Here is a 10,658-nt window from a genome sequence, read left to right as displayed (position 1 = left end):
TAAGAGTAGCTTTGCATACCAGTACTTAAATTATATGTGATATCTTTAAAGGCAACACATGAAAAACTAAACCAGTGTTGGGATGTTTGCTGCCCCTTGGTGGAGGGGAGTAACAACACTCAATAAAGTGACTGATTTGCCTCATCAATTTTATTTTGATCAAGACAAAGCTCTGCAATGTACAGCAGAACATTTAACGAATTACATTCAACTGCCATTTACCAAATAACCATATCTGAATTGATTCTTAAAATATTTTAATAAACCTCTCTTTATTAATACAATTGTGGTGTCTTAACCTCCATGTGCTTTTTACTCGTCACACACATACACACATAGTATGTCCATCAGACATCTTTAGAAAGAGCAATCAAGTTTTACCCACTCAGAATTTCTCCTCTCTCTCTGATACAAGATCTGTACATGTTATTTTGTCTACAGCATACTGTACTCGTATATTAAATAGGCTGTGAGAGTTTTCACTGCATGACTGGGGTCTGGTCAGGAACAGCGAGTCTAATGTCCTCAGAGGGATAAATGTGTCATGCACACATTTCCTTTTAGTGTCTCTCTAAGGACCAAAGGGGACAGATGCACTCACACAGCCTGAAATATAACCGACATTTTCATAGCTCAAGAGTTTGTACATCCTTTGATGTTGAATCAATCAGGAAATTGTGGTCGAGTCTCAAACAAAAGATTGTGTGTCCGAATCTTGAGAGTCTAGAAAATAACTCCAGTGTTTCCCAGCAGTGGTCATCTCAGGGATCACTTCCGGCAGGCCAGAACAAAAAGCAATCCATTCCCGTGAAAATGAGTTCTTAGTATAGAATAAAATCCATGTCTGTCATATCAGTCAATCAGTTGATGTGTTGTTCCAAACCATATTACAGTATTACCACAGAAAGACGTGATGCAAAACGTAGTACTTTTAGTGAACGGAAATATAAAATGAAGCATCAGATTTCTCCCATATGAATCACGGTTTTCAGTCGGACAGAAAATGTTCATATTTCAAGTCCTCGTTGCTCCAAATGAATCCAAAAATGACAGTCCAATGGATTTAGGTATATAAAAATAATACAACATCCAGTTAAAAAAAAAAAAATAATTATTTAGTCCAATAAAGATATGAGAAAGGATTTGACTGTTTATCTTAAACCCAGAGTGGTGTTTTTTTGTTTTTTAATGTGGGTGTTCCTCTCATGTAAACATCAAAAAGCGTTCAGACTGGCAGTCAATGGGCTGTTCGGTCTTCAGCAGAAACTGTCCTGTTGGGTTTGGTCAAAGTGTTCCTGTGCATGTGACCTACCTGCCAAATATTGTCTCATATTCCATAAGAATGAGCTCAACGATCTGATTCTGGTAGACCATGTGCACGGCCATATTTGCTGTCTCTACCTCTGGGCGTAGGAGCGTTGGGCCGAATACGATGGCTACACTCTGCGTGGTCATCCTATTCTCGTCGACATGCTGGATCACTCTACAGAGAGAAAGAGTGTTTTGTAAACACAAGGGCAGTTAACAAGACATACACTTCCTTTAAAACTATTTCAGCATTTATCTAAAACAACTACCTAATCATTTCCATTGTTTATGTGCCTTCTAGAGTATAAAAAAAAAAACTCTATAATTTTCAATCATCATTTGTTCTCTCATTCTCCTTTTATACTCACTTCTTCAGGTGTTTGAAGAGTGCCTGTATGGTGTCGTGGTTAGGCCGTGGCAGTTGCTTCATCAGATCCTTAACCGCCTGAACTTTCTGCTTATAATCTGGCATTTCTATGCAGAAACACACAAAACAGTTACATGTGTGCGAAACATCTCCCTCTAAACACCAGTGTCAAATACTGATCTCCACTCACTGATAGCAGTGATGAAGTTGTTGAAGAAAGCATAGGGGAACAGCGGTTCTGGTAGCTCACGGAAAAACATCTTCAGAGCTCCAGTGGTCACGTGAATGTCCTCCCATTTACTGTCCCCTAAATCCACTTTCTCATCTGCATTTATGTAGATCCAAATCATGTAGACAAAAATCATGTTTTTTTTTGTTTTGTTTTTTTATAAATACACATCAATAATGATCCATTACATATAAATCAGTACGAGTTTAAAAGGTTGCAGGGCATACCATGATTAACAGCAAATCTCAGTTTTTGTATAATGGCCAAATTTCCACTGACTCTGTACAAACCATCCACTCCTAACCCTGAATAAAGAAAGAAAGAGAAAGAAATGACATGAATTACAAAACATTGAAATGCATGTTAGAATGCAGGTCACAGCAGCGAGTATCAACTCATCCAGTTTACCTGCACATCAATATTGTGATATTAAGCAGTGTCATTTTACTGTCATTAATACTCTGTTATAGTTTTGGTAATATTTCAAATTTTAGTTTATTTTTATATTTACTGTTTTCACTTTAATGTTAAAGTTTTAGTAATTTTGTTGTCATTTTTAATATTTTTTTATTTATTTTTTTTTTTTTTTATTTTTTGTTTTGTTTTTTTTTTTTTTTATTTTGTTTTATTTTTTTTATTTTTTCAAGTACTTCAAGATAAACTAAACAAAACATAAAAGTTGCCTTGGTAACAGCTGAAATAAAAAGTTTAATATTTTCTATATATTTTATTTCAGTTAATGGTTATTTTTTTAAGTAACAAAAATATTAATTGTTTAAGTTTTAGTTAACTATGATAATACCTTTTTAATATAATTATTAAAATAAATTGAAAATAATGCACATTATTATTATTGACTGTACAACCTTTTCTTTTTTGTGGCGGTGTTGTTTGAAACTAATAATAACTCGGCATACTGTACAATCAATGACAGTACTAAATTACCCAGGGAATAAGAGTGGGAAAGAAAGTGTGCATGTACAGATCGGCAACTACAACAACCATGTACACAGGAATATTAAGATGGAATTTGATGTGCATGTAACCTATGATAGTCAGTGACAAGGGTTGAAAATAGTAGTTCAAGTTTTATTACACATTAACATTCAAAGCTGGGTTGAGAGTAAATTTAGGATTAAGATTTAGTCAATATTCAGCTCCACATGGGCTGAACAGAAGAGTACCGTTCTTCTCCACCTGCTCAATGCACATCGAGACAAAGTAAGGGACGGTGGAATTCTCTCTCTGACAAAGACTGCTCAAACTGGAGCCAAACATCTGATCTACAGAGAGAGAAACAATCAAACAATAAAACAGGTTTTAAATTTTACCAATAACTCTGTGTCCACCCAGTTCTTCGTGTAGGTACCTTTAATGTAGCCCTTGTCTTTGACAGCCTGTAAAGTGGGTCTGCCTGTGAGGAGCTTCATCAGCTTGGTCTTCCTCTTCTGCTCTGCATTATCCATGCTTACAGATTTCTTAATATCTAAAGCATCATGGGAAGAGAAGTCTATGTAAGGAATGGTAAACAACTCCAGGTGCACTGGACTGAATATGTGAGTGGGCTGTATCATAAATAAATCACCCACTGCTTACTGTGTTATGCATTTTTATTCTTATTAGAGTATTGTGTTGTTAGCTTAGCAATACACTAGACAGCTGCCTAGGTTTGAAACAGGTCTACAGAATCATTCACATAGGCACACGCACACACACCTCTGCCCTTCTTGGAGTTCCTTTGCTCTTTTTCTTTGTCATGTTTCTCAGTGTCAGGAGATTCTGGCATGTCTTCTTCAATGGCCTCATCAGACTCCCATACCTGCAACATGAAACATCAAGATCAATAAAAAAATTCAGAATAATTAAAGCGCTGAAGAAATGTAAGTAAAGGCATATAGAAGACTGATCTTACATATGTGTGTATGGCTTCAGTCAAAGCCTTGTGCCACTCACTGATGAGGCTGTCGTTATCTGACTGCAAGAGGAGCTCTATGCCCTGCCTGGTCTTCAGCTGGACACATGAACGCAACAAATCAAACAGCACTGTTTGTCACACAATTAGCCATGTTTAGACATCAAGCTGTTCACCACAGCTTCAGCCGAGCTCTGTGCAAAAAGGACAGGATAATCCACTGCATGACCTTAATAACAGTTCAACATTCATATCTCTTTTAACCAAATCAAACATAGAGAGTCAATAAGATAAATAAGACCTGCTGTTTACCAGTTTCCAATCAGCTCTTTACCTCTAGAACATGTTTCTTGCTCGATTTGTCTTTAGATGCCCAGTCCACTGAACCTCCTTTGAGGTCCACACTGAACTCCAGCTTCTGGTCTCTTCCAAACTGTTGAGAAAGCAACACATGAACATACACACCAGACATATAAAACGGAGTACATCACGTGGTACTACTGATGAGGTCACTCACCCAACCAGTCCCGCCCCCTTGACCCTTATTAAATAGTAGTGAAGAACCCTGCAAAATTGTCCAATAGGAGGTCCAGTTCTTCCTGTGGGCATGACAAAACGCAAACAAACAATTACAATATCAGCATGGCACAGTTACAAGCATTTGTTTGCTCTGTCAAATGAATGATAGCATTATTTTTACTTACCGGACCTTTTTTCCATGTTCAGTGATTTTAGTCATGTTTAAATTACCACATTTCTCTGATGACTAGAATAGAGAAAAAAAGATGTGAGAAGAGAGAAACAGGAAAAAACTAAACAACCTAAAATAAAATAAATGAAATAAAATAAAATAAAATAATAAAATAAAATAAACAGTCAGAGCGATGAACAGCATGCAGCCACAGAATTAACCCAGAACAGAGTGAGAAGAAACCTAACTTTGTCCAGTCGCAACAGAGGCTGAACTACCATAAGAGAGTAATTACACAAGAAAAGTGATGATTCAGGCCTGTTTGCAGTATGTTGTACTGAACTACATCACAGTCAGTTCTTTAATATTTAGTATAGAAGCAGCTCAACAGACACAACCAGTAAATCAAGCTTATAAAATGAACAGTTCTAAAATCTTGACTGCATTTAAAGCACAATGGAACACACACTATCAATACACCAAACTGACTTTATTTTTAACATCAGTGCTATTGTATGAAAGCACTTATTACACATCACAGTCTTGTCATATTGCTGTGGTATTCTAAAGTCATTAATCCATGATAGGTTGTCCAGTGATTTAAGCATCCATAACCATTAAAGCACTCCACTTCACATTGAGCCTATCCAACACCCTTAAACCCTTAATGCCAGAGTTCTCATTACTTATTGATTTTTATAAACCCACATCACAAGCACACAGAAGAGTCAGAGCTCAGCATTAAGAGAGGAGTAAAGACAGAGCAGGGCAACAAAGACAAACATAAAGGAGGACAAGGACGAGAAGAGAGGGATGATGATGATACTAACAGAATTTGGGGGTTTGGGAGAGGAGGGACAGGAGGAGTCAGAGTCAGGTGAGCCTGTTTTGGTGTCCTACACAAGAAACAACAAACCACATGATTCAAACTTATGTACAATTTTATAAACACCTGTAATAATCAGCAAACTAATCCACAGTTGTCAACAGTCATCAGACATTGCACCTTTTAATTCAGATCAATAACAACCAATATGTAAACCAGACAGCATATATATATATATATATACACTATATATCTCTATTTCAGGGCCAGTCAAGATATTCTGTCGTTGCATAAAGTCTTAAAGTAAACCTCACCCATTCTAAACCAGACAGGACTTACTAATCATTTAATCAAAGCATGTGATTAATCACACAAGTGTAAAGCATTTCTCGAATCATTCAAGACTTAATTCAAAAATACAAATTCTGTTATGAGCTCAACTTTATGCCACTCAAAATCATCCACTGAAGTTAAAAAAAAAAATATCCTAAAGGTTGTGTGCAACATAAGTGTGTGTACATGATGACAGCTTAAAATTTAATGGTGAATGATTGCTTTAAAGGATGATATATTCATGTGCAATTTCTCATGCAGTTTAAATATATATTGTATAAAATTTGTGAGGAAATCACTGTATATACTAAAAGGAGTTGCAGTGGGTGAAAGTGTGCATGCATAATCTTTGACGAGGTGATTGGTTGTTGGGATATAGGGGCGGGGCAACACTGACTTGTGGCCTATAAGGGTAAAAGCGGAAGGTGCTTTTGCGGTGCGGGGGTAAGACTCGCCGGTCCTTGGCGGATTTCTATTTTAACTTCAGTCAAACATAAAGCACATGTAAACATCATTACCCAAATCAGGATGGGAGTCATTTACAGCACTTAAAACCAAAAGTGTGTTCATTTCAATCAGACCAGCATTTGACAGTGCTTGTAAATATAATCACCCCTAAGCAGTTTCATGTTGACACAATCAATACCTTATGAATTATTTGAATTACACTGTATATAATCAACCATTGAATGTATTTAAATTATTAAATAAATTTAGAAACATGTATATTTCATACTGATATTGCCAGCAGAACTTGTAGTAGAAGTTAGAAGCTTGTAATAGAACTTGTAGTACTTGAAGTAGCAGTTAGATAAACTAAATATCAGCTGTATCAAGATTCAAGATCAAGATTCAAGATTTTTATTCGTCACAAACGTGATTATATAGAGCATATATATCCAGCAGTGAAATATGAGTCAGGTCTGCTCCATGGACAGTGCAATTATTAAAGAATACAACACAGATGAAAAAAAAAACATAAATATAGGTATGAAAGAATGAAATAAAAGTAAACAATAAAAATATAAGAATAAAATATATAAAAAAAGATGTATACTGTAGAATTAAATACAGAATAGAAAATAATGTGCATGATTTTCAATGTGCAATATGTGTATCAGCTGATATTATCAGCTATCACCTTAAAGGGATACTCCATCCCAAAATGAAAATTTTATCATTATTCACTTACCACCATGACGTTCCAAACCCGTAAAAGCTTTGTTCATCTTCGGAACATAATTTAAGATATTTTGGATGAAACCCGGGAGGCTTGTGACTGTCCCATAGACTGCCAAATAAATAACAGTGTCAAGGTCCAGGAAAGTATGAAAAGCATCATCAGACTAGTCCATCTGCAAACAGTGATTCAACCGCAACGTTATGAAGCGAGGAGAATACTTTTTTTTACACGATGAAAACAAAAATAATGACTTTATTCAACAATTCCTCTCCTCTGTGTCTCTCCAAATCAACGTAGCGCCATTTTGGCAATTCTGAGCAGTATGCAGGCGGCTTACAGTCTTCCGTATCAGCCACGCCACAAGGATAAAATATTTTAGTGTGTTTGAGATTTGGTTTGAAAGCAAACAACGCATCGGCACAGCGCAGCTGACACAGAAGAGCGTACGCCATCTGCATACAGCTCAGATTTGCCAAAATGTAGCTACACTGATTTGAGACAGAGGAGAGGAATTGTTGAATAAAGTCATTATTTTTGTTTTCTTCGTGTACAAAAAGTATTCTTGTCGCTTAATAACGTTACGGTTGAATCACTGATGGCAGATGGACTATTCTGACGATGCTTTTCATACTTTCCGGGATCTTGACACTGTTATTTATTTGGGGGATACTCCACCCCAAAATCTTGTTTATTTGTTTTTATATGGGATATTTTAAATTGTGTTGTTTTTATTAAAGAATATTTTAAGTTTTTTTATGGACATGGGGGTAAGTGATTAATGACAAAATTTAAATTTTTGGGTGGAGTAACCCTTTAAGTACTTGGTGAAATAAATCTTCATAAGAAACTTAAAATTAAGAGTTTAACCACTAAATGAAGAAAGAAAAAAACAACTTAAAACAATATGCTTGATTATTTGTTTCATTAAGCTTGCCGTTTGTATTGAATTTGGGTAGTTTTATTAGGCATGTTGCCATTGTCTCCTGTGCAATAGTATGATGCCCCTTTTATTCTCTCTTAGTTTGTATGTATATGCATGTGTACCTTGTCATTGGACTCATGTAAATATACGCTGTGTCTCGGCCTTATAGGAATGAAATCAGGCAGTCTCCTGTCAAGACTACGTGTTTTGTGAGCATCTCCTGGTAGCAGAGGTGAGTGGTTAGACTAAAATAGGTGGAACAAAGAGAGGTAAGATTATTTGGACTGGTAATGAGGTATGTCAGAGAAACGAATTTAAATACACTCAAAACGTGTACATGCACACACAGACACACACTTTCAATTAAGCACTGCACAGGGCATTGAAATCGGGATTAGTACATCTTAAAAAAAACAAAACTGAAAAGGATTTCTGGGACTTCCTGACTAGATACTTCCAATGCTGTTAAGCACTGGAATATATTGTTACCCACACCTGTGATTTGAGACCAATTTTAGGAAGCTCCCACTAAGATCTGGAGCTATCTGTGCTGTAGTAATACAGCCCGCCTCGCTCACCTGTGTGTCTCAACCACTACTTACAAAACACACATAGGCACTAGTTGGTTAGTTGCCTGAAAAACCAGTCGACTAATCAGTCTCAAGAAAGCCCTTTAAGGCAGGTTTCGGGTTCACCTAACCTTATTAGGATGAGTTTTTACAAAAGAGTGTATCAAAAGCCACGCTTCCACTATGTCCAACATTCAAGTACAATTGCTGCCTCATTTTTAATGGGTTTTATTCTTTTTGTTTTGTCGCGTCAGGACACGGCATCACAGTATGATAAGGGGCGTAACATTTCCATCATACGCTTGAGGAATTCGGCCAATCACAAGGCACTGGATAGCTGGCCAATCAGAGCACACCTCGCTTTTCAGACCGATGAGCTTTGTAAAAATCGACGCATTTCAGAAGGCGGGGCATAGAGGAGCAACAATGATGTACAGTATGTGGAAAATAATGTGTTTTTTGAACCTTAAACCACATACACACAATGAATTACACCAAATACACAAAATAATGTTATTTTTAGCAACTTCATATGACCCCTTTAATCATACAAATGAGGAAAAACAAGTGTGGCCATTTGGGGAAAAAAAACAAACAAGCCAGTTGTTGATGAAAAAGTAAGTAGTTTCTCAATTTGTAAGCTTAGTAAGACTAATGAGAGTTTGTCTTTGTACCTTCTCATTAGTATAGTCAGACACATAGAGAGTGTGTCCATGCTCATCCATTTCCTCAGACCAGCCTCTAGGGGGCGAACCATACTGGCTGTCTGATTGGCTGCTCAGACAGTTTTCTAATTTAGGTTGCCAGGAATGGTATTGATGTGTGTAATTATTCAGCTTAGGTTGAGAAAGAGTTAAACTATCCAGTCATGCATTTCCCAAGACCACAATGGACATTTTGTCTCTTATGAAGTTGTTCTTCCCCTTTAAGCATAATAAGCATAATAATACATGCGTGTGTGTTTGTGCATGCATGCATCACTGTCTGCTGTGTTGAATCTAATCTGAGGGTGTCGTGTGTGTACCTCAATGTCAGTAATGACTTGTTTTGCCTCTTTCCTGGTGAGGCTGTCCCGTGCCCGTGGGGGTTTCCAGGTCCTCTCCTGCGTGCTGCGGTTGTAGTAGAAGTGTCTGCCATTCTGGTCTTTGTGAGTCTCCCAGTCGCCATTGGTGTGGAGCGGAGTGGAGGACGGCAGTGGAGGGGTGGAGGATTGAGAGATCTTCAGCTCCTGTAGGTTTGTGTAGACAGGAGAGTCAGGCCTGCCCTGCCCTGAACCTAAAATCTGCATTAGAAGAGAGAGACAACCATTGTTAGAATTTGTTGATGTTTGAGAGAACAAATATATGTAAATATGTAATCTGGCAAAGGTTGTGGTTAAATACAAATTTGCATGTGCTATCTTAATCTTAATTTTACAATCACAATGTCATTTTAAACATATCTGACACTACAGGTTATTTTACACATTTAATACAGTGCAACAACAAAGGGGTTTTGTTGGTTTTTACAGGGTTTTTTTTTTTTTTTTTTTTACCAGATCTGGAATACAGAAAACTAGATACAGAAACACAGAAGGTCCAAAAAGTCTTGAGGGTTTAACTGGAGTGCAGAGCAACACTGTTGGACAATAAATAAATACAAATTTTATTATGAATTAAAATTATATAAGGGTGTAAAATGTTTGCATCTGGACACATTTACACTATTATTCTGCCTTCTAGTCATGACAGGATGACATAACAGAGAACTGAAGACGGATAAATTCAACTTATTCTACTGCTTACTGGTTCAATTACTGAATGAATTACTCAATTTTCATGAAAATACAAGCTTAAATGTGTTTTTAAATATAGTTTACATAAATGGACTACTGTATAGAAAACTACATGTCATTCTTGTGCAAATCATACTGATTTTGAAGTACAATTGTACCCTACAGTAAAATGTATAACATGAGATATATCACGTGCACACTGATTTTTCTCCATGTCAAAGTTCCTGTTATCCAACCTGTTAAAGTTTCCGTTTTTCCAGATTTTTTACATATTTTCTCATTTGAACGAAAACCGAAAATGTGGGTTTTATGGCATTTGTGGCAGCCAAACTTCTGATGCATCCCTACTGCTCACAGAAACGGATTAGAATAGTATTTTCTTCTTGAGGGACATAAGGAGACTAGAACAATACAGAGAGTCACAGACAGAGAGGGAAACAGAGGGGATAGATTAGAGAGAGAGAGAGCGCGCGAGACTGTCATTTATACCTGAAACTTGTTTATAGATGAACCTGCACAACCACATTCCAGACCCTTAAAACAC

General features: G+C 36.8%; 1 protein-coding gene across 2 annotated transcripts in view; it reads right to left on the bottom strand.

Moving 5' to 3' along the window:
- Positions 1 to 240: 240 nt before the first annotated feature.
- Positions 241 to 10,658, bottom strand: part of LOC109072771 (rho GTPase-activating protein 12-like) — a 31,360-nt gene continuing 20,942 nt past the window's right edge. The window contains exons 3-16 of one of the 2 annotated variants that reach the window (XM_042778446.1): positions 9,365 to 9,622; positions 7,894 to 8,016; positions 5,338 to 5,403; positions 4,521 to 4,582; positions 4,334 to 4,415; positions 4,151 to 4,249; positions 3,817 to 3,915; positions 3,621 to 3,723; positions 3,274 to 3,390; positions 3,089 to 3,187; positions 2,132 to 2,209; positions 1,866 to 2,000; positions 1,677 to 1,782; positions 241 to 1,483 (exon numbers count right to left, since the gene is read on the bottom strand). In XM_042778446.1, coding sequence (XP_042634380.1) covers positions 1,309 to 1,483; positions 1,677 to 1,782; positions 1,866 to 2,000; positions 2,132 to 2,209; positions 3,089 to 3,187; positions 3,274 to 3,390; positions 3,621 to 3,723; positions 3,817 to 3,915; positions 4,151 to 4,249; positions 4,334 to 4,415; positions 4,521 to 4,582; positions 5,338 to 5,403; positions 7,894 to 8,016; positions 9,365 to 9,622 — 1,602 coding nt within the window. In that variant the 3' untranslated portion in view covers positions 241 to 1,308. The remainder of the gene's footprint in view (positions 1,484 to 1,676; positions 1,783 to 1,865; positions 2,001 to 2,131; positions 2,210 to 3,088; positions 3,188 to 3,273; positions 3,391 to 3,620; positions 3,724 to 3,816; positions 3,916 to 4,150; positions 4,250 to 4,333; positions 4,416 to 4,520; positions 4,583 to 5,337; positions 5,404 to 7,893; positions 8,017 to 9,364; positions 9,623 to 10,658) is intronic. The other variant, XM_042778447.1, reaches the window with a different exon arrangement.

The sequence above is a fragment of the Cyprinus carpio genome, chromosome A2, assembly GCF_018340385.1.
Source record: "Cyprinus carpio isolate SPL01 chromosome A2, ASM1834038v1, whole genome shotgun sequence".
In the NCBI taxonomy this organism is placed as follows: Eukaryota; Metazoa; Chordata; class Actinopteri; order Cypriniformes; family Cyprinidae; genus Cyprinus; species Cyprinus carpio.
Note: the sequence above shows the minus strand (reverse complement) of the source record. Positions and strands in the feature narration are given on the sequence as shown.